Source organism: Pinus tabuliformis, chromosome 2_2 (genome assembly GCF_031772625.1).
Source record: "Pinus tabuliformis cultivar Carrire ecotype Pingquan chromosome 2_2, CPIR1, whole genome shotgun sequence".
NCBI classification, from domain to species: domain Eukaryota; kingdom Viridiplantae; phylum Streptophyta; class Pinopsida; order Pinales; family Pinaceae; genus Pinus; species Pinus tabuliformis.
In genome coordinates, this window is record NC_142300.1 from 581,652,663 (window position 1) to 581,680,144 (window position 27,482).

A 27,482-nucleotide genomic window follows, 5' to 3' on the forward strand; every position below is an offset into this window, starting at 1 on the left:
TACATTGCCCTCCCCTTAGGAATGCTTGTCCTCAAAGCATATTTAAGTTAGGGCTTCACTTTTTTTCTTTGGCTTCTAATGACTTCACATGGTTCTCAGTTCTCGATGTTGTCACTATGGTAACCAAACCTAGCTCATTAATTAAATACCCAAAATATTTGGAATACAATAAAGAAATCCATTTTAAGATATATATATATATATATATATAGGGCTCTCATTTGTACATCATATCGATTTTCTCATACATTATTCTTTATATATAAATATAAATATGATATGATGTACAAATGAGAGCCTTATATATATATATAACCAGGAGCGAGTGCCCTTCCATGAGGAGTCACGTTGCTTAGAAGATACATGACCTTCATTATTACTAGTTATTAACTTATTACTTATTAATTATTGTTAAATAATATTTATACTTTTATATTCATTACATTGACTTCCCCTTTAGAAATGCTTTGTACTAAAAGGCATCCTCCACCTCATAAAGGGATGCTTTATCCTAAAAAACCCGTCTGAATGCATCTTCCTCCCTTGTGAGATTTCACCATCCATGTGAGGAGGGAATCTGTGGGAAGGCCCACCATTCATCCACTCATGGTTGTAGTATTTTGGGTTCAATGAGTGAGCCAAACAATGTAAAGGTGTGCAATTCTTGTCCCATCTGCTAACAAGAATATCCTATATAATGGTGAAGAAGGCCTCTAATGATGTCTCATACTCAATGCTCCTCACAGACTCAATCATGGAATCCCATCCCTCGGAAACCTCTCCTAGGATGGGTTGGTCTATATCTGCAAATCAAAACAAAAAAATGATAAGGTCCATGATCTGAATAAGTAGATCTACCCTCTCCCACCAAGCATCATCTAACAATGTATCCTTCACTCTTTTAGGGGCTACTTGATATGTTTTTCTCCAAAAAGACCAAAACTCTGAAATAACCATGGCCCCAAGAGTGGTCTTGACCTCCCTCAACCTCTTCAACATGATGAATGAAGAGGCAAACCGTGTATCCGCAATCTTCAACAATGATAGGTTGTTGTACTCCTTGTAGATAGTGAGGGAATTTGTATGATTTTGTACAAAGCTACAAATATGTCGTGCCTCCTCAATAATGTTACCAATCCAAAGTACATCAGAAGCAATAGATTTCAGTGCTAAGTTCAACGAATGGACAATGCAAGGTGTCCAAAACACTTGTGGATATTAGCTTCCACAATCATGCCAGCAGCCTTGCAAACAGGTGCATTATCTATAATGATTTGCACACAAGAATCAACACCTACATCTTCAATAACTTTAATAAACAACTCACCCATAAATTGTGTGTCCTTGTATTATCCAAGTGCATCCGCTGCTTTCAAGAAAACTGGACCATTCAAGGAAGACACCATGAAGTTGATGAGCGGGTCCCATGTTGGATTTGTCCATCCATCAGAAACAATGCTAACGCCAGATGTTGGCCATGATACTTTAATAGGCTCAAGCATTTTTTCCACCTCTTTTTTTGCCTTCATCAACAATGTGGTTCTAAGCTTTTCTCACCCAGGAGGCTCATACTCGGATGGATCCCCTTGAGTTAGAGCTCGACACATCTCAATAAATAGAGGTGAGCGTGCAACATTAAAGGATATGGAGTTTTGATAGAAAAAAAAGGCAATGGTGAGATCAAGCTCTTCCCATTTCTCCTTCTGAAAAATCTTGTCCATTGGACCAAGTGAAATTGCATATATTTTTGTTGCTTGTCCCCCACCAGAACTCTCAAATGGGAATTTGTTGCTGCTTTTCCTTAAGAATGGAAGGGGGTCATCATTCTTGGTTTTTTTTTTTTTTTTTTATTTTGCAGCCACATTTGCCATACCAACATTGGACTCTCTTTCCATTTCTTTCCTCTTTGGTAAACACACCTTTGTACAAAAACCAATTCAACAACCTTGTAAAGCCAACAAATGACCTTTCACACATAAATATGTGCTCGTTAAAGTATTGTGGCAATAGTTGCATTTCCAACTCACACTACCTCCTCCCTTCACCTTGTTGCTTGGCCCTTGCTCTCTTGTGACATATTTTCACAAGGGATATTTGTTACATTGAGGACGAAGTCTTCCCTCAACATTTGAAGTTGTTGTTGCAGCCCCACTTGCAATAAAGGGAACACTTGTAGACCCTGATGAAATTGGGAGAGGAGGGGCATTTCCAATGGGAACATTCTTCCCCTTCCTTTGCCCCTTCCCTATCGCCCTTGATTGATCCATGAATGTTGTAAAAAAATAAACAAAAAATGCACAAAATTGTAAAATAAATGCACATGCAAACTGCTGTAATAAAAATGCAAAAAAAGAGAGAAAATGCACTTACCTGTTGCTTGAATCTCCTTGAAAATGCTCCCACACCCTTTGCTCCTTGCTCCCAAACACCCACAGCAAACTAAACAAGTGATTGTGCAAATAGAAAGGCAAAAACTGCCTTTATAGTGCCGCGCAGCATCCTCTTTTCCGGATCCGAATCCAAAAATCGGGATTCGTCGTGTCAGATCGGGATACGATCCGAATTCGATCATGTCCCGATCGGACACGACGAATCCCGATTTTCGGATTTGAATCTGCCCGAATCGTGTCCGATTCGCCGGATTCGGGACATGACGGGCCTGGGGGACGAATCCGGTTTCATAGCTTATCAATGTTACACTTCTTAGTTTGTGTAAGCAGATTTTGATTATGATTCCAAAGACATGAAAGTTCTTCAACTTCTAACTTGTCGACATGTTTCATGTTCGGATTGTCAAATTCTTCACTTTTTAACTTCCTAATTTCTTCCAAAAACTTTTCATTAAGGTGGTTTAATCAAGAATTCTCTTCATCCTTAGCTGATAGGTTCTTTTAGAATTCTTTCTCAGTATCTTCCTTTTCTTGTTCTAATTCTTTATTATACTGCTTTGTGTCCTTTGTTTTCCTAACCTACACAAGTAATTTTTTACTCTTGTCCCTTAAGTGAGTAACCCAATATTCGTTTCAATCATTAACTAACAAAAATAACAAAGACAATAGCAACACACATAAATGTTTGCAATACACAAAACATTTAAAATTGGAAAGCCCTCAAGGGAATAAACTTTACATATTAAGAAGCTCAATTCATTACTGGTTACTAATCTATCTTCACTTTAGTTACCAGAAAACACTCAAGTTCTTGGAGCTACATTAGCATTGTTCAAGGCGGGTTTGGAGATTTTTAGTTCTTCAGACAAAACCATCTATCTTCCCAAACTCCACCACTAACCTTTATAAATGATTTGTCCTCTGAAGCCAGTTGGCTCCCAATTTAATGTCCCCTATGGATTAATTGCCCAAGGGAGGATGAAGTAGCCTATCTAACCTCATAGGCTATAGTCATGGATAAAGGGGGAAACCCACTATCCAATGTGTTTGGGGCAACACTGGATAAGTTTTGGGGTAGCTGGGGCAAAAAGCCCAAATTGGAGGCTACACTTGTAACCCCTCACATTAGATTAAGGAACAAAGACCCCCATGAGGAATCTATAAATAAAGGAGAGTTAGAATCATTTTATGATCATCATTGTGGATTAGATTATTTCTGTTTTGTGAGCCTGAGGCTCTGAGGGTGTTAAGGCCCCTTCTTTGATTAGTTTCAATGGTGATTTCCCCACCCTACCTAATCCTCTCTCTTTGATTAGTTTCGGTGGTGAGAGATTCCACTCTAGCTAGTCACCTTCTTTCTGTCTTGATACAGTGTATTCTTTTGGAGCAACTCGGTTCTGTTGTGGCTAGCAAGGAAAGTTTTCTGTGGTTATTTTATTGGTCAACAAGCTCTGCTTCAAGAACAGCGGTAGTCTATTCCTGAGGAAACACTCCCGAATTCCCCTGAAGTTGATAGAAGAGATTTCAAGGCAAACCAACAAGGCAGCAAAGAGTATCCCACCACATCAGCCAGGGCAGCTAAAGACAGTAGGACACTTCCATGGCCAGCTATCTATCCTAAGGCCAATTCAAGGTTGCGGCCTAGCAATTAGGGTACTGTCTGCGGTCAGCTTACCCTCCTGAAGATGGTTCGGACAGAAAACAATCTAATGAACCGTCCTGAGGCAGCTCCAGGCAGCGATATTATCTGAGGTCTCTGTTCCAGTCAGGAAGGCCAATTGAAGGACAGCCAGACCAAATTGGATCCTTGTTCAAGATTGTAAGGCTCTCTGAGGTCCCTGTCTCAGACAGCGAGGTAGATCAGAAGGTAGCCAGATCATTTGAAGACCTCTGTTCAGGACCGTGAGGCTCCATGAGGACACTATTCCAGTCAGCAAGGCCTATTGAAATTTGAAAGTCTTTTACCTTGGATCAGTTGCATCCACAGACATTGGAGGAAGCAGGTTTTAGTCTTTGGGGTTCCACTTGGCTGCAAAGGGACCTGAGGCAACACAGCATGAATCAGGGCAGCAAGGGGGTCTCAATACCAACTTGAGAAGCGTCAAAGTCACAGTGGAAGACCATATTAGATCAGCAACCCACTGAAGCATAAAGTCTGATTGAGCTACTTCTGAGAACAGTTTGTAAGTGAATAACAAAGATAGTTGGACTGAACAGGGTTTAATTACTGTCACAACTACGTTACCAGTGTCTAAATTGAAGGGATTGATACTGTTAGGGTGTAACAGCCCTAGTAAACAGTTGTTAAAGTCGAACTAGTGTAAGCTACTAAAGTTCTTATAGTGCCTATGTATCTTGTTGATATTGCTTATCTGTCCACTTTTGCATTTTAATTGACATTGGGAAAGTTGTGAATAATACTATGCTAATAGTGCAATATATTCCATGTTTTGAAACCCTAAGGGCAAAAATCCCCTTGGAACATTACACCCGAATGGTTTAGATCATGGTTCTTAGCAACTCAACTCTCAAAGGCTCTCGACTTGGCTCTATCGTAACTTGGCACACTTACATATCTGAACCAAAATAAATATACATTAAGGTAAGACATTGAGTCTCCAAAAAGAATAATACAACAACATATCATTAAAACATGTATCCATCAACATCAGCACACTAAAATTTGAACCTCTTGTAGTATTTAGGTGGCTAACCTTCTTACAACCACATGATCCTCATGCATTTTCTTGTTTTTTATATGCGAGAATTCAGCTCCATGTTTGGGTCTTCAATCCCCCAAAGCCACAAGTTGTAGAAGACCAAGATTGCACTCATTTATTTCATATGGTGTTGAAACACTGAAAAACTAAGTCTGCCGAAACTGGAAAAACATCTCAGTTTCTACTTTCTCTATGGCTCCTAGCAGTCTGACACCACCAAGCATCTCCTTAAAATGAGGGTCCCACTTTTAACTTTTAAAAGTTTAAAATTTGAGTTAATGAAATCAAATAGTATGGTCAAAAGTAAATTGTAAATATAAGGTCATGAAAATAGATTAAAATTATAGCATAAATTTTACAAGGCATGAAAATAAATTATAAGGTAAATATCAACATTAACTTTAGAAATTTAATAATAAAGATAAATAGAAAATTGTCAATTGGGTCTAGCTTTGGTAGTTAAGATGAGAAATCGTTGTCCTCCCACACCCAAGTTCAAAACTTGCTGTCAAGGCACCAGCAATCTCACTTGCCCTCTCCACTCTTGTTGGCCGATTGGGACTAGAAAGATACTAGCACTCTCACTCTCACTTAGTTACTTCGGGGCAGGATGAGATGTTCCAAGCATTTTGTTTATTTGATCTAGCTTGGGTGGTCAAAACTTGTGAAAATTGCATCCTCCTCACTTAGGTTCAAATCCCACTTGTGACATGTTTGCCCCTCGTGGACTTATTGGAGCTAGCAAACCACCAGCAATCTCACTCTCGCATAATTGCTTCAGGGTGGGAAGAGATGCCAAACAGATTTTTAAGGCCTGTGGGCTACCTCAAGTAGTTGAGTGCTTTGAGCTTTGTTACCCACCATTTTGTGCGTGATATCCCTAGAGAAATTTTTTCCTCCAAGATGGTCCTCAGCCGGCAGCCCCTTGCAGCCACTAGCTAGCTCATTGTGCCATTTCTCCACCACCTAAGCCAACCATGTGGTCCCTTGCCCATCTGCCATGATCGTATGTTTGAAGGTGGGCCTCCCGAACCTAAAGGTATGCCTTGTCATTTGGTAATTGAGTATTGTAGTTTGCTTATCATGGACACTTTTGGGCATGGATTAATGGGGGGATTCAGCGGAAAGAATAGGTTAGGTTTGTGCTCTTGTCCCCTAGACCCCTTTTCAATATTAACCTTGGATTCTAGTCACGTGGGATCTCTTTTACTAACCATTTGGCTTTAGGGATGGTATTTCACAAGAAAACCCGATTTTGGTTTCGCGGTCCCACTCCCTTATCTGCTTATACTACGCCCTTTCCATGCATTATTACCCCATCCATAATTTCTCCCACTTGGGTTCACATATGGTTAGCTCGCCCCCTCCCCTTGCCCACACCTTGGGTCAAGCCTAGAGGTTGATGCAGCTAAAAAGAAAGACAAAGCATGTTTGGCCACTTTCAACATGAAAATGTACCACAAAATGCAAAAGATGGCCGGGAAAAACTCATCTAGCACGTGGGCAAAAGCCAATACATGAGCTCTACCCCATCATCATCATGGCCATCACCCTAGTTCCTACAAGTTCTATGAGCCTTCTTCATCATATAGGAGCCCATGATTGTCCCAACCCCTGGTGGACAATAAATCGTCCGACCTTAAAAGGGGTTATTCACTGCTATATCTTATGCATCATGTTCTTACCCCTTGAGCCCCGAGCAATTAATCAAAGAAAATCATAGAAATGCAAAAGGCATATAAAGAAGGGTGGAAAAATCAAAGTCGGAGCACTTCATGTACCACGATTGCTCCCTCCTATATATTATAAACCCCAAGTGTCGGCTTCCCTTTTATTAACTACCCTTGTACCCTAGCATGTGGCCCAGGGTTGCCCCTTCTCATCCTCTGTTTCATTCACCTATCTGTCACATGCCATCACCTTTTGAAGGATGTACCTTGAACATATTATCCCCTTTAGAAGTAGAAAGCACCTAATAGGATATTTGGTTAACCCCATTTGGAGTTAGGAGACATTGACACATCCCGAAGCCCATTATGAAATCCCCACCTATGGTCCATGGTTGGTAAGCCCAGTTACTCTATTTCTTTATTGACTTGTTGTACTAGAAGGCTAGGGGACGCATTGGATCTTATGCAAGATTGCATATGGTCTCCATCTTGGGTTTGGTCTCCCTATACGGGGTCCTATCCTCTAGAGGGCTACATTGGCACATGTAGGGTGTGTGTTGAGAGCCATGAGCCTCCACAGTAGTAGACAACACTCCATGGATCCTCAAGGATGGTCAGAGATGCTCGAGATACTCCCATTGGATGAGGAAGGTGCACTGGGTTCACCTTTGCCCAGTCAGCCCCACAAAAGCACCATGCACTTGGCAGCTGACCCAAGACTTGCAGACGTTCTACAAGCATCTTCGACCCATTTGGAGACCCATGAGGTTATTATTGTGCCCCCACACCCATTGGGAGCACCACAGGTTTATTGTTTGAGAGAACAAGAGGCCAACCCCTTATTCATCACTTTTGAGGGTCCTACTCTTCATTATGGCACCCATGGACCTCATCAGACCTCTTAGAGGGCTCTACGACATGTATTATTCATCATTTGACCTCTTAAGAGGCATATTCTTTCATTTGTGAGCTAGTTTGGTGGGTTTGTCGCCAAAAGTTAGAATATTAGCACATTATTTTATTTTGGGGCTTATGTAGGTCAAGGAGACTAATTCGAACTCTTCATTAGAGTATAAATACAAGTGAGATGAGTTCATTTTCTCATCATCACTTTGGATTGGATGTCTTCTCTCTCTTGAGAACTTCGCACTTTTTCTTGAAGGATGAATTGAGCTTTGTGGATGAATTTTGATGTGTAGATATGGCTTATCTTATCTTGAAGCTTCTCTATTGTCAAATTGTGGATGGTTGGATATGTTCTATTACATGTAAGTACATGTTTTTAATTCTATTCTTGTTTTACTTTGTCATAAACATTGGATTGGGATTTTCGCTATTTTTAGGGCTAATTGTTACATGCATTTACTGCTTAAATTGTGGAATTTTGTCTCTACATAGCATCTCTCAATGTATGGGCCATGTAACTTGAATGAAATCTCCTAGGGGTAATTCTATCAACGAATTTCATCTTGATAAGCCATCGCCTTTTGCACATTGAGGTATAAAAGCTGCAAGATTGCTTCGCCTCCTTAACTAACAACCAAAGGTCTTCATTCATATTTATCGTAGACTCCATTCTCCCAAGACTAAGGCACTGATCTACCAAGAGGTCGTCAACTAAATCAATTCTTTTTTACCTTTTCCTAGGTCTAGCCAAGTTGGGTCACATAGGGCATCATTTTCCCGACAAGATAGCCCTCCAAAAAGTTCAATCTCCTAGCCTCTCTTGCGTTGGTGTCTCCCCAAGGCCTCCTCCAATTTTGAAGTCATTCCAACGATGGAGTTGTGAAGAAAGCCAAGCCCTAGCTCTGAGATCAAATTTTGCCCTAATATCCCCAAGGCTAGTGCCTCATAGTATCAATTCAACACCTTTAAGTGAATATTCTTTCTTTGATCCTTTCCCCCTCCTTGTCTAGGTTAAGAACATCATTGGTTGCTAAACTCTTACCTCCTAACCTAGGTTGGGTCCACTTGGTCCCGTGTGGTCCCGTTCCTTTGAAAAGACAATTCTTCAAGAATCATCCGGGATACCAATTTCAATAAGGATTTTAGGGATTAGAAAACTCTTTCACAAATCATATTCCCTAAACCTAACCCTCAAATCCTCCCATGCTTCTCCTATAAGACATTGTACCTTGCTTAGAAAGCAAGCAAGCTCTATCCTTCAAACTCTTCTAGAAAGGTATCATTTGGATCACTCCACATCCACTCGTTGATTGATCGTTGACTCCATAATATACCAAGTCTCCTCGCATCGGTGAAACTTCGTAAATAGTAAGGAGCCTTAGCTGAGGTGACAGTGGGCTAAGTCTCCATTTGTTGCCATTGGTCTAGAATTTTCCCTTTAGGGATCCCCTTTAGGTCCCCTGCTAGTTTTAGAGGTAACAAGCTTCATGCAAGAGGTCTCAAGGTTGATTTCCCGCATGCCTCACTTGATGGCCCTACTGCATCAAGCACTGTTATCAGCACTGGCAGGTTTACACTGAGTAGCATCCGCAAAACATAGATACATGCCCAACAGTTCCGATTTGTTGAGTTTAATATTGGATTATCATCTCCATCCTTTTTTTCTTTTCTTAGGAGGGAGACCCATGCTGGTATGGGACCAGCCAGTTCCAGTTCAGTTCTACCAGTTTTGACACCAGTGCCAGTACTATGGTGGTTTATCCCTATATTGGGATTTTATTTCATGATAATAATACTCTACTCTATTCAACACCTAAGCCAGGGAATTAATTTGTAATGGATTGTTTTGTCAGGTCCAATAGCATGGCAGAAAGCTAAAACTGCTCTGTATCAGGTTTCATCAAGTTGCAAACAGCAAACAGCGACATCCATAGTTTACATCAACTTCAGGAACTATTACCATTAGAGAAAATAACAAGTCAAACAAAATAATACCTTGTTCCAATTAGCTGCATGGTATCAGGAACAAACTCCATATCTGAAATATAGTCTTCATGAGCCTTAAACTTGTTGCAACAGGAATTCTGTCGTGTATCCCAAACCTGCAACAAGATGACAACTGTAAGAAGCCCTACAAAAGCAAAAGCAACAACAGATAAATACTCAGAATATTTTAAACCATTCAAAGTCTTATTTACAAAACAAAACACAAATAATAAAGAATGCCATTTGGAACTTCAATCTCAACTCGTTGGTCAGTGTTATGTGGAGCTGGAACTACGGCATCCATTTATGTTATCAAGTACTATGTTGTCTAAGAATATCAATATATTAAAATAAGACTGCAAGTGCAAACAAATTAAATAGATGCAATTACGATAAATAGGCAATAGTAGCTAGGAATATATTGGGTAAAATAAAATAAAATAAAATAACCCTAATTTCTAAACAGTGACAGGGAGAGAGATCAAATCACTAGTTAAAATAAAGTAAAGCAATCACAACAAGGTCCAACCCCACTTGAACATATGCATGCAACCTGACAAATGATCATCAAAATGGCATCGAAGAGTATTACATTATTATTTACGTTGTCATTAAATAATCACTGTCAAAAAGGGATTCATTGAGAACATTCAGCTAAGTCATGAATTTAGAGAGTCAATGTAATTAGGATTAATTAAATTGTTGACAAACCCCTAAACATCAACCCCCATTGCGCCAAGACAGGAGGGATAATTGAAAATTCTGAGAAAAGAATGATTGAGGTTTATTGTAAACATCTAGAGTTGGTTATGAATGAAAGCAGATCAAATGGGTAATTCTAGCCCTAATTTCTCTAACAAAGGAATAAAGGACATTAAACAAGAACGAATGTCCCTTATAAATCCCGTTAAAGGTTAATGGAAAAATGCTACCCTTATGCTAGGCAACAAGGTGGAGCCAACAAAAAATTTAGCTGATAAGTTTAGCTTTTCAAAATAAGATATGACCAAAGGACTGAAAACAATCAAGCAAATTGTATTACACTCCATGCAGAGTAAATGATAATTAGAAAGTTGATAAACAGGGTGTTGGAGCATTCTTTAGGTATGCTTGTAAACTAGGGAGTTGGAGCGTCCTCCCAGTTGCAGTTGGTAAACAGGGCATAGAAGCGTCCTACAGGTTGCAGCCTGTAAATCAGGGGGTTGGAGCCTCCTTCAGTTGGATTTGAAAACTTGGACTCTATTTGGACTGGATGAATTTTGGCTGTTGTGGATGGTCCTGCTTCATGCAGCGCGATTGAAGTTGGATATGTAGTTGATTTGTGAAACTAGTTGCTAATCTATCTTATCTTCTGTTGATGAGCAAGTTCTTGATATTTGCTTTAGTAAGAAGCTACTTGTTGTTTGTCGGATTCTTCCATGATTGTTGATGTTTGCTTCTGTGAGAAGCCCCATCTAAAGCTGAATGAATAGTTGGATGTGCTAAAATGTTTGATAAAGCGTTGAAATCTGCCATAGCTACTTTTCTATTGTTATGTTGGTTGTTGATGATTATGTGAAAAGATTGGAATATCTGAGAATCTCATTGGAGAGGAGGCATTGATTATATAGCATCCTCAATCTTCCTTAGGCTATGCACCGGGAGACCTGTGGATTGGTCGGGAAGATTGTCACTCCCTTAGGTTGTGTGCCGGAGACATATGGATTGGTCGGGGAGATTGATCTTGAGTTCCCCTCCTTAGGTTATGGATGGGAGACCTAGGCTTTGGTCGAAAAGAATGTTTCCTCCTTTAGGCCGAGGCCAAGAGACCTATGGATTGGTCAGGGAGATTGATCTTGAGTTTCCTCCCTTATGTTAGTGTATGTCAATCTTGCCAGTCACCAGTGATCAAACGTACTCTTTCAAATTTTTCGTTAGGGTCCTAGGTCAAATTTTGATAGTTTCAAATGAGTTTTCAAATAAAAATTTGGTCACTAGTTAGTGTGTCTAGGTATGTTACTACTCCTTTCATTTCATGGTCAAATTGTCATCTGAATCATGCCATCACTCGTTGTGATGAGTCATCAGTGAAGTGTCTTGATCACCATCTCAATCATCATCTCATGGTCAGTCATGTTTCAAGGTCCAAATCATCAGTTTCATACTCCATTAGATGTCATCATTAGGTCAAGTCATCAAAAAGGTCAAAAAGTCATGACACCATCTAGGTCATCATTGTAGGAGTAGTAATAGGGAAAAATATTCTATAATGATCTCTAAAGTGCATTTTATTAAGATGTAATTATGTATAATAAGGTTTGAAGTTGCAGTACACTAGCATTTCATATCATTTTGTGAAAAGATAAGGTTGGGCCACATCACCACCTAAGAGAAAATCAACCCCCGACCTATAAGAAGACCAAAGGAGCAAACAATTTGCTCATTCCACCCTCATAAGACATCACTCCACCAGCAAGAAGCATTTCCACCCTCTGAAAATAAATTTCTTGCCAACAAAGTGCCAAATTTCCTCTCTCGCTGTGCTTTTGTTAGCTGCGTTGTGCTTTTCTCCAAAGTGCTACATTTTTCTCAAGGGAGAAAAACCTACCTTTTCAAGGGGTTTCTTCATCAACAACAGATTCCAACACATCAATAACAAGTGGGACTCATTTGCCCATCCTCTACCTTTCTTTTGCTTCTGTTCATTCTTGAAAGCTCAGAAAATTACCCTCTCCTAGGGTTCGCTATGCTTTTGGTCGCATATTGTTTTTAATTCATTTGTTGTGAAAACCCCTAAATTGCATGCTCAAACACCCTCCCTCACCCTCCATACACCTTCCTTGAAACTTCCCTTCACCCATTTCCCTCATTTCCTTCATTTCCCTACAAACCCTAGCCTACACTACACTTTCCTAGGCTAGGACTGTGTTTTTCATTTCTATGCCCATTCCCCTCAATCATTTCCCAAATTTTCACCTCCCTAACATCTATCCCTACCCCCCAAAATTTCCCCAAGAATTTAAACACTCCCAAACCTCTTCATCTCCCTCCATTCACAAAACTGCCCCAAATCCCCTGTTTTCCTAACACTAAATCATAATTCCCCTTCCTAGTGAGTTAGGGTTTCATAATGGATCCAAAGACCACAACCACTTATCAGAGGAAGCATAAAGGAGATCAAATTATCAGGTATGAGCCCACCAAAGTCCAAGAAATCATGGCTTCATCTTTCATTAGGAAAGCCTTTGAGGATATGGGTTGTCTAGGTTTTTGTGAAAAGATTCAAGAGGTAGGCTGCCATGCCAAGTTGGCAAGCCTCTTTGCCACTAATTTCAGGAGGGACAAAACCACCATAGCAGGGATAGACTTCATGGTATCAACAGAGGTGATTGGCATCATTTTTAGAGTTTTGTGATCATTTGCTAGGGTTTACATTGCACACAGGGACAGTTCTACTTCAAAATTAGTTTCTGAAGTAAGGAAGATGAATTTGACAAAAGTGAAAGAGGTTTTTGTCAATAATAGACCAAGGAACAAAAACCTCCTTCAGTTTATACACAGGTGTTATGATTTGGGAGAAATGCCCAAAATACAATTGCTACAGGAGAGTTGCTGCACTTCTGGAGTAGTCTTGGGAGATTGAATTTTTAGGTGTCTTGGAGCAGGTGTTTGCAGTGCTTGATGACTCTATTGTGTAGCAGACATCCTCAGCTTTCCAACCATACCACTTGCAGCCCAAAACTCCTCTGGGAAGGCCTCCAAATCACCAAACTTTTCACTGCGCTTTTGCAATTTTTAGTGCCCAACGTCAAACTTGGATTCTGAACAAATGGGAACATATTTTTGAAAACTGGAGGTTTTTGTTCATAACATACCAAATAACAAAAACCTCTCTCAGTTTTGTAAAAGGTTTTATGGTTAGAGAGATATCGCTCCATCTTTGAGCCCTATTTTTGCAGAAAACCAAAATATTTTGGAAATTTCTCAAAGCCAAAAGCGCAACGCCCTGGCGCTGCGCTTTTCCTTGGGGCCTCCAAATGACAAAAACTTTGCATGCTTAGATAGCTTATCACTTGCACATGTCAGCTATGCCACTTGGGTGCCATGTCAACTTTCTCGTTGGAAGAAAATTCCAAAAAACCACTTTCTGCCATTGTTTTCACCCTGGCGCTGCACTTTTAGAGTGACCTTGGGAGAATCCATTTTTCTCAGCCTTGGAGAGGCCATTTTGCATGCTTAAGGACTCTATGGACAACTAGACATCCTAAGCTTTCCAATGATGCCTTCAGATCATAATTTGGAGTACTAGAAGTCACTCAAAATTTTCGTCCAAATTGCTGTTGCGCTTTTCCCAGAAAGACAAGAATTTGGATTTTCTCCAGTCAAAGTCAAAGATGTTGGTCAAATTACTCCTCCAGGGTAATCATGTGATGTAATTAAATGTAAATGAGGTGGACAATGTAAATTTCATGTAGATTCATGCTTACTTATGTTTGTAAAGTCAAAATGAATCAGTTGGTCTAATTAGGGAGTTTGTTTTTAACTTCCCTAGGTTTAGGTTTGGTTAGAGATAATCATGTAAATTGTTCCTATCATGAGGGATTCGACCCCTGAGAGGGGGAAAGAGTTGTTTTGGTCTATATCTACCCAAATCAAACTCAAGGGAAGGGTTGGATGTTGTTTAGTCAAGGCTTTGTGGAGCTAGAGTACTTGTGATTATTTGCAGGAGTAATATACAGGAGTTGCAGTTATTATAGTGGGATTCATGTGGCATGTTCATTAGCAATGTTTTTTCTTTTGTTATCATCAATATGAATGTATTGTCCTCTCTACTTCCATCTTAATGCTTTCTTGTGATTGTTTCATAAGTATTAAACAAAATTCATATGTTTATGCTCTGTTTTGATGAAACTCTCATATTTTTGTTACATTTTCCTCTGATAAATGAATTCATGAAACTCATGCTCATTTTGAAACCTTACTTTTCTACCCTATACACAATGACAAATCAAGAATGCTAACTGAGCCTGCCTACCTTGCCCCATTATATCTCTGCAAACTCATCTTTTGGAAACCCTAACCTAGCCCCCTAGACCTAGATCATCATCCAACAAAACCCTAAAATCAAAAACCCCAAATTGAGTTGAACTATCTAGCCTAAAATCCATTCTTGCACCAGTCAAATCCTTGGTTGTGACCATAGAGAGAGCCCTCTCTGGTTTGGTAGGGCTAGCTACCAAACTAAAAGATTGGTTTCAGGTTAACTCCATCAGTCTCGTTTCTCAGCCTCAGGACACTTAGGAGTACTAACACCTTAGGCCATGAACCGGGAGACCTTGTTTGTGGTAACGAAGATGTATCTTGTGTATATGATTAAGATAGGGATTCTTCCCTTAGGTTGTGGGCTACAAGACCTTGTTTATGGTCAGGGAGATGTACCCTGTGCATATGATTGGTTTTGCCTCATTGAGAGATTGGATGTTATGTATCTTTCCTTATGATGTGACTAATGATCTCTCCCTTAGGCTGTGACCATGAGACCTATGGATTGGTCAGGGAGATTGATTTTGATAGGGAGAGAGACTTGTACTTATGATCTCTCCCTTAGGTTTTGGCCTAGGAGACCTATGGACTAGTCGGGGAGATTGATCTTCAAAGAGAGAATGAAAAGTACCTCCCTGGCTAAGATGGAATGTTGGATATATAGTAGCCATGGTCGGTATTTTCATCATGGAAGAAATGTAAAAATTTAAATTTAAAATTTGCCTCCTAAAATATTCAAGTCAGCCTCCCTCTTGTTAAGGTCGCTTGGGCCCCATAGAGGCATTTTTTCAACCCTTTGTGAAGTCTATATATATGTAGGGCATTCCTCCTCATTGGAGCAATTCGTATCCCACATGTTTATGTCTATTCCAGCGAATCTTGTGGAAGGAAAGCACGCTGAAAATATGAAGAAGGGATTGGTTCTTGGCTTGGCACTTGATGTGGTTCTTGGTTTCTAGTTTGGCCAATATCTTGATGTTATTACTTCTAATGTATTGATGAATCTTGAACTCTCTCTCTCTCTCGTAAGGAAAGATTTATGGGATTTCCCCTTGTGGGTTTTTCCCTGGCCTCTGGCCTAAATCTCTATGTCATTTGTCTCATTGTCTCATGATTATTTTACTACTCTTTCATGTTTGAATGGTTGATAATTTTCTTTTGTATAACCGCTTAATGATATCAATTGAATATTATGTAGAACTAATACTAACAGATCATTGGAAGTGGTTATTTGTTAAAGAAATATTAATTCTAGTTGTTTGCCCTAGGAAATCAACATTTCTAAGCTTGTTGGTGAACAAAATCATTGGAATAAGGTCGAAACAGAGGTTGAGTTGCTCTTCTCAGACTTCAGCAAAATAATTCTTGGGTTGCATTGCCTGATTGATTTTCCATTGGAAGGGACGTGTGGTTTCAACATTTTTGGCAAGAAATTCATTTGGAGCTCATTGAAGGTTGTCCATCTCAAAACACTAAGTAAAGCTCCTCTTACGAATTCTTGCAATAAAAAATATTATTAGAGTTGAAATATTTTTTTTTGGGTTTTGGACATTTTATTCTATTGTTGGTGTTTCCTATTATGAAATTGTGTGGATTTATTGAATTTTGTGATAAAATTCTCACGTCCTAATTTTTTAAATTAAAACCTGTGAATTTCTTACCCCGTGGAACAAGAGAACATCAAATTTTCATGGGGACTAGGAGAAGCCACTAATAATAAGGTGGAATTCCATGCACTCTAGGAAGGATTAGATATTGCAATTAGCAAAGGCATAAGAAATCTCATCATCCTTGGAGACTCATTGTTAGTTATAAGAATGATTGTAAAAATTCAGTCTTCTTTCAACCAAGTGAGACCCTTTATAACAAAAAGAATATTGATGCAAATGAAAAAATTGAGGTTGTCACCTTTTACCATGTCCTGCGACACCTCAACGGAGAGGCGGACAGGTTGGCGAATCGTGGATCAGAGTTGGAGGTTGGGACATTAGAATTAAATGAAGTTGACATTGGTTTTGCTCCTCTGTCGTAGGCAGAAGTGCCTAACCATGAAAATATGACCCAGCACTAATATCGCTAGCAAAAAACCCAATCCAAGGCAAAAAATCCAAAGCATTCAAGACAAGTGTGGTAATTTGCCAGGAAAGAGCCCAACTGGAGATACTAATTCGGAGCATGGCAGCGCATGGAGATTGATCTAGGCATCCAAGTGTGATGAGAACAGAATGGCGGGTAATTGGAAGGTGTGCTTCATAAGCTCGGCGGCACATTTGAATCGAGCCAACGTTCATATCCTCCATCGATCTTTGGCATCCCATATGCAAGGGGAATTAAATCACCATCTTGGGAAGGACAGCGGAATGAAAGGCAAAATCAGCGGCAAGGAAGTGAATTTAATGGAGAAATGTGGGAGTACATGGCGAGGTCTAGCAGAAGAAATCCTATTTAATCACCCTCGACCGAGCAATTGGGCAAACCATCTGTAAATCGGGCGAATTTCATACTCTCGTTCCCTGTCAAAGTGTTTGGCAATGGCTCCAGCAGGTGAACAACCACCAGACTCAGCGAAGTAATGATGGAGGAAAGCGGTGGAATTCTTGTTTAAATTACTCATGGGTAGACTCAACTTGTTGACACGCCGAATTAAGATGCTAGAGGAAGACAAGGCGACAAATTCGAAGTGGATGGAGGCTCGTCTGAAGAGTCTGGAAGTGAGGGTGGAGAAGAAGATAATTAAAATGGAAGTTGACTTAATGAAGAGTGGCTTGGAATTGGTGTGCGGCAGTTTGTTTGAGGAAATATTGGTTTGGTTTCCAACCACCAATCCCTCGGAGCAGCAAAGGAATCCAGCCAGATGGACAAAGGAAACAAAGGCAAGCAAGGAGAAGCGAGCCTGCAGTGAGGCAGCCAAACCATCCAACACAACCTAAACATGTTCTTCTATGTACTACAAATATGTATTTTTGCTTCGGCAATTTTGTAAAGATTATGGGAAATTTCAATGTAGGATTATAGACCATAGGAATAGTAGAGACAAGAAAAATTTACCTTAGATATACTAGCATGAAGAATCAATAGACACAATTGAAGCCAGTTTTGCTCATTTTGATGTAAATGGTTCTGGCCATGCAAACCAGACTATTTAATGGAAAGTACTCGTTTCATTTTAAAAAATATATAGTCATTTTTTATTGCACCGAGAGACGCTCTCAGGCTAGTAATGTAATATAAATATTTTAATTCGGTCAAAATAAAATTAAAATTAAAATATGTTAGAGATGTGTAACTTAATATAACATAATGCAATGTAAAAAATTTAACTTAGTGAAAATAAAATAAAAATAACCCTATAAAAATAAAATAATAATAGAAATAAAAATGACCCATGGTTTTCATGTGGAATATAACCTATTTAAGGGGGGAATTAAACTAGCCTAGATCCATCTTAGTTTAATGTCAGATTTAGATACACCAGCGTAGATCTATCTTAACCCCGGATCTACCAAGCACCGAGAGAGATCAAATCCCTTTTCACTCTAAAAGAGGTTTGCATCTCAAGAAATTTGATCCCTATCGGCGCTTGGTAGATCCGGAGTTAAGATTGATCTAGGCTGGTACAGATCCCATTAAGTTGGAAGATATTGATCCAACTTAAGAATAGATGGAGGAGACTCAACCAGCCATTAAGTTAGACTGGGGGTTGACCCTAATGCAAATCTATCAGTCAAACCAGAGGCTAAAGCAAGCGAACCACCACACATGTCACGTCGTGAGGGAAGCAGTAGTCATGCAGCGCAACAAACTCATGCTTCTAATTCTACTAGAACTAATGTTGTTGCTATTGTTAGTACTGCTAGTAAGGTTGGGGAGGAATTTGAATTCTCACACTCTAAGCCAAATGATGTTTGCATAGCTCTTGGTGATGATCTCATGTCTAGTAGTGGTGATGAGTTTGATGAGTGATCATGTTGATAAATGATTTGTAATAGACCAGTGGCCTAGTAGATTGAGTTGTAGCATTGCTTTTGAACTCTAAGGGGGCAATGATTATGTATTTTGTTGATAATATGTATTTCACTCAGTGCCATTTTGATATATGCACACTTACATGGTTTATCGATGGGAAACAATTGCATATTTTGTCTCTAATGGTTTGGGATCATGATTTGAGTTCTTAAAAATATTTTTTTATTAAAAGTTAATTATTTTATGTATATTTTTCATTTTAGTTCATTGAATCTGGTTCAATCCAATTTGATCTAGCTCCAGTTCCAATCCCAATTTGATAGGTGGCCTAATTCAAAACCTAGTTCTAGATTTTAAAACTATGCTTCTCAGATAGAGTTTCTACGTTGGAATTAGACGAGTTTACTAGGTTCTTGTGGATTCAACTTAGTGGATTTACCTCTCTCCCAAGAGACATTTATGAGGCAGTTTGTTCCTTCCTCTCTATGTCATCTCAATTTGCTATTTATAATGACTCAGATGGAGACACTTACACAAACCTATATGCTAGCATCATTCAATACACGATGAACGCAAATGTCGTCTTACCAGGTGATTTTAGTTCCCGAACATGTGCTTTTGAGATCCCTCTCCATGATCGCTTAGAGGATGTGTTTACTATCCAACAAACAGACCCTAAATCATTAGTATTCCAATGGACATCAAATGATGTATCATGGCCTCTTACAAGTTATGGTAGGCACCTACTACAATTGGATGAATCCCATGAGATATTGATTCTTAACAGCCTTCCTTGCTTTATCGAGTCTTGTTTTTTCACCTATCGACCCTACGCGGAAGTAGAAAGCATTATCAATTATGTCCTATCTAGTCCCACTCTTCTCGCCTTTATCCACCACCTTTTAGTGACCTCCATTGCTTTAGTCAATCGTACTCTTTTAGCTTTATCCCATCAGGTTAACACCTCCAATCCTGGACCTCACCCCCCCCTGACCCACCTCGAACTACCCTTTTCTTTGATCATGGTGATCCCAACATCTTTACTTCCAATATCCAGTAGAGGCCCTCACCCAAGTCCACTTTCTCAAACCTCATTTCAACAAATGCCAAGTACACTTGTCATTATTCTACCATTTGGGAAGCTACTCTTCAGTATCATCTCTATCATACCAAATCCACCTTGCCCCCTTGAAGACTAGATATCATCCTATGAACAACTGTTATGACAATGATTGCATACTCCTCCATTGCCAAGCTTGTCATGCCTTTTCTCATACCCACCAATTTTATCCTCATCTCAAAACTTCCTACCGTTGTTTGCTTCAACATAAGAAACACATCTTCATCTCTCACCAGAGGCATGAGTTTAGGGCTTCCCTTATTTGCTCCTCAAAAAATTTGGCGTGCCTTCTTCCCTTACCACTTCCTTCAACCCATACTTCCTCCCTGCATGATGTCCCTGGACAACCCACCATCAAGGTTATCTCACCCCAGCCTTCTTGCCAATTATTCTCCTACAAGGATATTAGAGAGGTTGTTTGGATGATGAGTACAAGTAAAGAAGTGTACAAGGGAGAATTCCAAGCAAAGTTTTTCAAACAAGTTCTTCACGCTATGGATAACCACCTAGCCAACTTGTTCAACCACGTAGTGAGCACAAGTTTTCCACGGTCATGGTCATATCACATTATCCACATGATTCACCAAATTGGGTTCTATTATCGATCCCAACAACTAAATGAAGATCATGGTAGACCACACATTCTCTAAACTTTATGCTACAACCCTCCACCTGACGCTTTCAGGGGACCTTGGGAGGAGGCAACTCAAAGCCAAATGAAAATCTAGATTCTAACCTAAGTACTAAACCATTGACCACATCCTTACACTTCAGGGCATTATTGAGGAGGCACAACATCACTCTTCAAAGATCTATTGCTACTTTGTCGGATTTTGAAAAGATTTCAACTCTATCCCCACGAGGTTTTGTTGTAGAGACTCAAAGACGTTGTTGTCTCTAATACCTTGTTGATATCTATCTTGTGAATTTATGAGTCAAAACTTGGTCGTTTTTTAACAACACATGGATTACAATATTTTATCAAGAGTACCATTGGGGTCAAATAGGGCTATCCCCTGTATCCCACATTGTTTAGGATCTACATTAATGAGAGAGTCATTTTTTACATAAACATATTCAGGAGGGAGATGGATGCCTTCTCCACCATGTCTTGATATCTATCCTACTTTTTGTCGATGATGCAATCCTTCTATCCTCATCCCAAGAGTGTTTGCAGAGACAGTCGGATACCCTATACCACTTTTATGACCTTCAACAATAGACAATCAACCTAGTTAAAACCAAGGTCATGATCTTTAATGGATCAAAGAAGACACTCTTTGATCACCATTTCTTTTTCAGAGGAGAGGAAATTGAGAACACTCATACAAACATCTACTTCGGGGTACTCTTCACAAGACTTCCTTTCAATCTATGCCATGCATTCTAACCCCGAGTCAATAAAGGCTATGGTTCCCTTGCCCTTATTAGGAAAGAGGGTTTCCATAACCACTTTTAGTACATAGCATCCAAGCTATCACTCTCAAATACTCTGGTTTCGCCCACTGTCCTATATGGCTCTGAGGTGTGGGTTCCTAGGTGACTACGGTCAAATTGGTCTTCAGTACAGAGTATATATCACCCTTCTTTGCCACATCATCAGGTGCAAGTAGCTAATCCCTTTGTCCATCATCCTTGCAGAGTTTGGAGCTTATCCCCCCTTTTGCCTTCCCTTTTTCCTTGAGACAATGTTTGGCCTCATCTTACTCTTGCACCACATTCAGAGTTTCCTTAATACAACAAAGGAATAGCACTAATACCCTTACTTGGATTACTATTCATCAAAATCCATTACATCCATGAGTTCACTAGCCCATTCTTGATGTCGATATGTTGGTGTCTCATATCATCTAGCATTTGTCAGCGTTATGATGGATTGCCTCCACCCTTTGAGGTATTCCCTAGACGCATCTAGTTACCTTCTACCTACATGACAAGAGCTAAACATGATCATTAGAGAGGATATCTACACGTAGTTTGCGAGGGTCACTTGGATCAACCCTCGGGATGGGTTATGTCCAAAGATGGCCTTATATCCCGAGCACTTCATGGTTATGAGAGACTAACTTATTATTCGACCCCTTTATACATCTTACCACTAGATACACGCTCTTTAAATAATCCTGGACCAGTTTAGAGTTGTTTCTCATAGATTAACCACTAGGTAAGCCACTCAAACAAAATTTGCCAACTGTACCATCCCCAAGAGGTAGAGATTGAGGAGCACTTCATCTTTTGTTGCCCAACTTATTACAAGATCCAAGGACGGTTCCACTATCTTTTCTACAAGATGTAGACACCTACTAGATTCTTTAATTACCTCGACAAAAGATGTTTGGCCTTATATATGAGAGGGGTTCTTCATCTCCACAATTCCATCCTTCAACCACACCACTCTAAAGATTGACATCTACTCGACGGATTACTTCATTTCTATGGTGCTCCCAAAACAGGGCAGCAAGCAGCAAATGGAGATAGATGATTCCAAATTGTGAAAATTCGAGAACCCCCTACTACAGCAACTGATTAAGTTTCTGCTATTTGTTAATTACTGAACAAATTATTCACAGTTTCCTACAGCAAACACCGAAACTAATACACAGTAGCCTTCACCATTTAAATAAAATGCAGAAACAAGAAACTGAGCAAGAAAGAAATACACAACACATCTACAAGGTTATTTATGGACAAATGTCCCCGGAAAACACCCAATGTGGGAAAACCGGTGCAGCAACTGAGGGTTTTATTAAGCAGTCGTTTTTCTAAATACAATCTCTGGATGCCTTGTTGGCTATCCAATACAGAGAATATCACTGACAGCAAAATAGTGAGAACTACCTCACATTATCACAGGTGATCCCGACTGATCCAGCCACAAAATGGCTTGCCCAGTGTTACTTGGGAGCGGGAGCGAAAGCGGAGAGCGGGAGCGGGAGCGAAAGCGGGGAGCGGGAGCGGGAGCGAAAGCGGGGAGCGGGAGCGGGAGTGAAAGCGGGGAGCAGGAGCGAAAACAGGTGTGGGAGCGACATTTTCAGAAGCTCACGGTTTGGGAGCGAAACCCGAAGCGTTTTTTATATAATATATATATTTTTTATATTTTGATACTTATATGTCAACAAAAACATGTAGAATGATGAATTAGATATAAAAAACATAAAAAAAGCATAGATTGAAGTTTGAACCATATAACGACAATCACCTAGAAGTTATAATCTTCATCAACCACGTCCACAAGTTAGTAACATACAACACACTGAGTCACTGCGTGTTAAGTTATGGTATGTTCTAGGCTTAGACCAGTTTACTTATCTTTCTTATTATTATCCACAGATTAACAATCACATGTACATTAAGTAAAGTGTAGATAGAACATTTAAACGATCAACAGAAAACAAGCCAAGACAAGAGACACAAGATGTGGCGGCTAGCCAGGACCAAACCCCAATATGGGGAAACCCTTTGATCAAATCTTCTTTTATCTTCAATAATTCAGCAGAGAGAAATAGTACAAAGATCTAATTTATATCAGCAGCAGCAAACCCTGGATCAAACTTGTCAAGTCTCCACCGGTGAGTCGTTCATCGTGCACCAGTCCAAGACTCGCCGCACACCAGTCCAAGACTTCGTCGTGTACCAGTCCAAGACTTCGCCGCGCATCAGTCCAAGACTTTGCCGTGCACTAGTCCAAGACTTCGTCACGCATCAGTCCAAGACTTCGCCATGCACTAGTCCAAGACTTCGAACGACCTGTTTCGGCTCGGGTGAGAGAGAGAGCCTTTCTGCGCAGGAGAGAGAAGAGACTCTTTTTCTGCACAGGAGAGAGAGAGATATGATGAGAAGTGAGTGACCAAATGAGGAGGAGTCATCCTGTATTTATATCCAAACGTTGAAGGTGAATAGATGTGTCTGTTGGGCGTCTGAGCCTACATAAGTTGCTGGCCGACTTTGATAATTTGTCAATAATCAAAATAAATTCATATCTCCATAAATACTTATCGGAATCGGATGATCTTTAGATCAATCCTACACCTCTCGACGAGAGGAATCTAAGAAAAATATTATCAGCCATGAATAAGGTGACCCACATGGAGTTTGGCCCTAGTTGCCAATTTTAACACTCCCTCTCAACTAGGGAGAACTCCATCTACAATTTGTCTGACAGTCGCTACAATTCATCCATCAAATGCATTGCCTTGTACAGCGTGACCCCTACTCTGCTCTGCTCTGCTTTGTTCTGTTCTATTCTGTTCTGTTCTGCTCTGCTCGAACTATGAAGAAGAAGTGATCGAGGATATCTCATGCCATCCTCCACTGACCTGAAGTCAATCTGGAGTGTGTACCACTTTCACTGGTCCCAGACCAGTCCTCTACTGACCCGAAGTCAGTTTCAGAGGGTGTACCACTCTCACTGGTCCCAGACCAGTATCATTGATCCCAGATCAATGGAGGTCATCCTAGCATAGGGAGTACGGTAGATACAACGATGCGTCCATCAATAGAACTACTATGGTCCCTATCCTCATTTCCCTGCTCATTGATCAGATGAGAGGTACTTCCCATGAGTCCGAGACTACATGGGTAGGATGCCTTGACAAGAGAACTAATCATCCTGTCCACAGGAGAACGAATCATCCTGTCCAGTGGATGCCACGGAGAACTAATCATCCTAGCCTACAGGAGAACGAATCATCCTGTTCCACAATCGCCATGGAGAACGAATCATCCTGGCCCACAAGAGAACTAATCATCCTGTTCCATAGTCGCCACGGGGTGTCAGGGGAAGGTTGAACCTTTTACCCTATACAAAGTGCACCAATAGGGGATGGTGAGTTACCCTGTGGTCATATGTTGCTCCAAGAAGTACCAATGTTTTACAACTCGGACTCGGACTCGGACTCGGACTCGGCCGAGGATCGACTCGGACTCGGACTCGGACTCGGTAATGACTCGGCCGGCTCGATTTCAATGACTCAGTCGTTGTAAAAAATACATTAAATATTTATTTTTTTTATAAAAAAACATAATTTTAAATATTTTAAACATAATTTTAAAGATTTTCATTCAAGTTTCCAAACACACAACATTATAATATACATGGAAGACAACATATGATCAAAGTAGGCTCATGAACCAATCCATTATATCAAAATGGTACGGTGTACCCAATGGCAATAGTAAAACTAAATACATAGTCAACTGTAGTCTGTCATACATGATCAAAGACTCAAGAGTCAAAACAAAATACAAATAACCAAGGAGGCTAGTAGCTACTGCCAGAGGAGCCAAGATCATCTCGACCAATCTCTGGATCATCATCATCAGAGTCAGACAAGGGGCCCCATGGCTCCTCATCATCATCATCGTCTCCAACTGCAACTGTAGAAGTGGTGCCAGTACCACTAGGCTGTGCAGCAGATGCAAGCTGAGATAGAGTACAAATGCGGCTGCGCTTCTGTCGTGGCTGAGCAGAGGAAGCACCTACAACTGGAGTCCTACTAGCTGGCTGTGTGACTGAGGCTGGTGGATTGGGATCTGCATTCAACTGAACATGCTGCAATGGATCTCCAACATCAAGTGATTCAAGATCCTCATCAGGATCAAACTCTGGTAGACGACTCTCCACTACCCAATCTGATGTTGGGTCAATGTCTTCCAACACAATGGGATCTGAATCAGGTCTTTTGTTCAGCAATTGGTTCCGTCTGAGCCGAAGGTTGTATTGGACAAAAACTAGATCATTCAACCGTTTTTGCTCCAAACGGTTTCTCTTCTTTGTGTGAATCCTCTCAAATACAGACCAATTGCGCTCACACCCAGATGCACTGCAAGTTTGACTCAAAATACGAATTGCAAACCTTTGCAATTCAGGGCACTGGCCACCAAAGGCCTCCCACCATTGTGCTGCAAAAAACATAGGAGTGTAATGAATTATGAGTTAGATGAAGGCTGAAGCTCAACAAAATTACAAATTATATCTAACTTTCAAATTATAAATGATTTAACAAACTTTAATAAAAAAAGTAAAACCATTAAGAAATTGAAAATTGAAATTTTTGTTTACCTGGCTCATCTGCTTCTCTTGCAATCTTTGCTAGGTTCTTCCCAAAGGTACCTGTTGCATTGCTGAAGGATGTGACCTGCTGATGTATCAGCAGCTGATCAGACTCCGATGGGACCATGCGCTCAATGCAATCAACCAGTCCATCTCTGACCTCCCCCCTCAAAGCTCCTGACTCCTTAGCTTTATAATGATACCGTGGGTTCAAAAAATACCCAGCTGCATGTATAGGGCGATGGAGTTGATTGTTCCATCTTTCATCAATGATTGCCCAAATGGGCCCATACTTTGCCACTCTATCCTTGTATGCTGTCTTTATTTGCTCCTTTGCTTGATCCATAGCCTCATAAATGAAGCCCATAGCCAACCTTTCCCCATCCACCAACCGCAACACCTTAACTAGTGGCTCAGCAAGCTTCACAATCTCTGCTGCCTTTCTCCAAAAAGTTTCATCATGGACTTTCCTTTTCAATTCTCTGCCTTCTGGTTTGTTAGACCAACTGCTTTGATTCCATTCATCACTGGAAAACATCTTTTGCAAGTTTCTATGTTGGGAAAGCATAGATTGCAATGTCAAAAAATGTGTAGCAAATCTAGTGATGGCAGGCCTAATGATATCCTTGCCTCCAGTGTGTTTCCTCATGAGACTCAAAACCAGTGTATGATTGTAGATAAATTTTGTTATGCTTTTGGCATTATCTACAGTGTTTCTGACCCAATCTAATTTTCCAATATCCTCAAGCATGAGGTCTATGCAATGTGCAGCGCATGGGATCCAAAAGATGGTCTTGTGTTTTTCCTCTAACAGTCTACCAGCAAGAACATAGTTAGAGGCATTGTCTGTGATGATTTGAACAACATTAGCCACCCCCACATCCTGAATAACCTCATCCAATAGCTGAAACAACAAGTGGCCATCTTTTACCTTATCAGATGCATCAACTGATTTTAAAAACATGGTTCCCTGTGGGCAGAAGGCAAGAAAGTTTATGATGGTACGGTTTCTTTGATCAGTCCATCCATCTGACATGATGGTACACCCTGTTCTTGCCCATGATTCCTTGAAATCTTGCAAATACTCATTAATTGATTGAATTTCTTTCTGCAAACGAAACCCCCTTAGCTCTTGCATAGTAGGGCCTTTGAAGCCTTTTCCAGCAGCATGTATGGCCTCAAACATAGGCTCATAATATGGTGAACGAGCAGCATTAAAGGGGATATCAGCATCATACCACCATCTAGCTATGTAGTCACAAGCAGTCTCCCTCAATTCTTTCTTCCAATGGTCATCTAAAGTGGGCTGAGCAAGACCTTTACTATTACCAACTTCAGGACCATGTGCATCTGATGGAGAGGAGCCTGAGTGAATGAAAAAACTTTTGATAGTCCCATCACCCTTCATTCTACCCTTTCCCTTATCTTGAACAGAAGCAAAAGAGGGAGGAACATAACGGAAAGGGTTTGATGCATCAGTTTGAGGGATAGAGGAAGAACCCTCAAACTCATAGTGGGGGTTGGCAGCCATCATTCTTTGTATCTCCCTCTTCCTCCCAATTTCAGCCTATATCTCTTTTTGCCTAGTCTTTTCTGCATTAAATTTTTCAAAGCTTTCCAACAAATTCTTTCTAATTTCCCCAATTTCCT

At 40.3% G+C, this 27,482-nt stretch overlaps 2 protein-coding genes across 3 annotated transcripts in view; both read right to left on the bottom strand.

Moving 5' to 3' along the window:
• The window catches only part of LOC149194006 (WD repeat-containing protein 55-like), a 229,661-nt gene that overhangs the window by 136,282 nt on the left and 65,897 nt on the right, over positions 1-27,482 (bottom strand). For both annotated transcript variants that reach the window (XM_089404994.1, XM_089404993.1), the window contains exon 6: positions 9,682-9,788. In XM_089404994.1, the coding sequence (XP_089261120.1) occupies positions 9,682-9,788 (107 nt within the window). The remainder of the gene's footprint in view (positions 1-9,681; positions 9,789-27,482) is intronic.
• Positions 9,948-26,604, bottom strand: LOC149194007 (uncharacterized). The gene is made up of 3 exons (XM_089406176.1): positions 25,842-26,604; positions 25,329-25,681; positions 9,948-10,028 (listed from the first exon to the last, which is right to left on the bottom strand). Exons 1-3 carry the CDS (start codon positions 26,581-26,583, stop codon positions 9,948-9,950), a joined length of 1,176 nt encoding a protein of 391 aa, XP_089262302.1. The 5' UTR covers positions 26,584-26,604.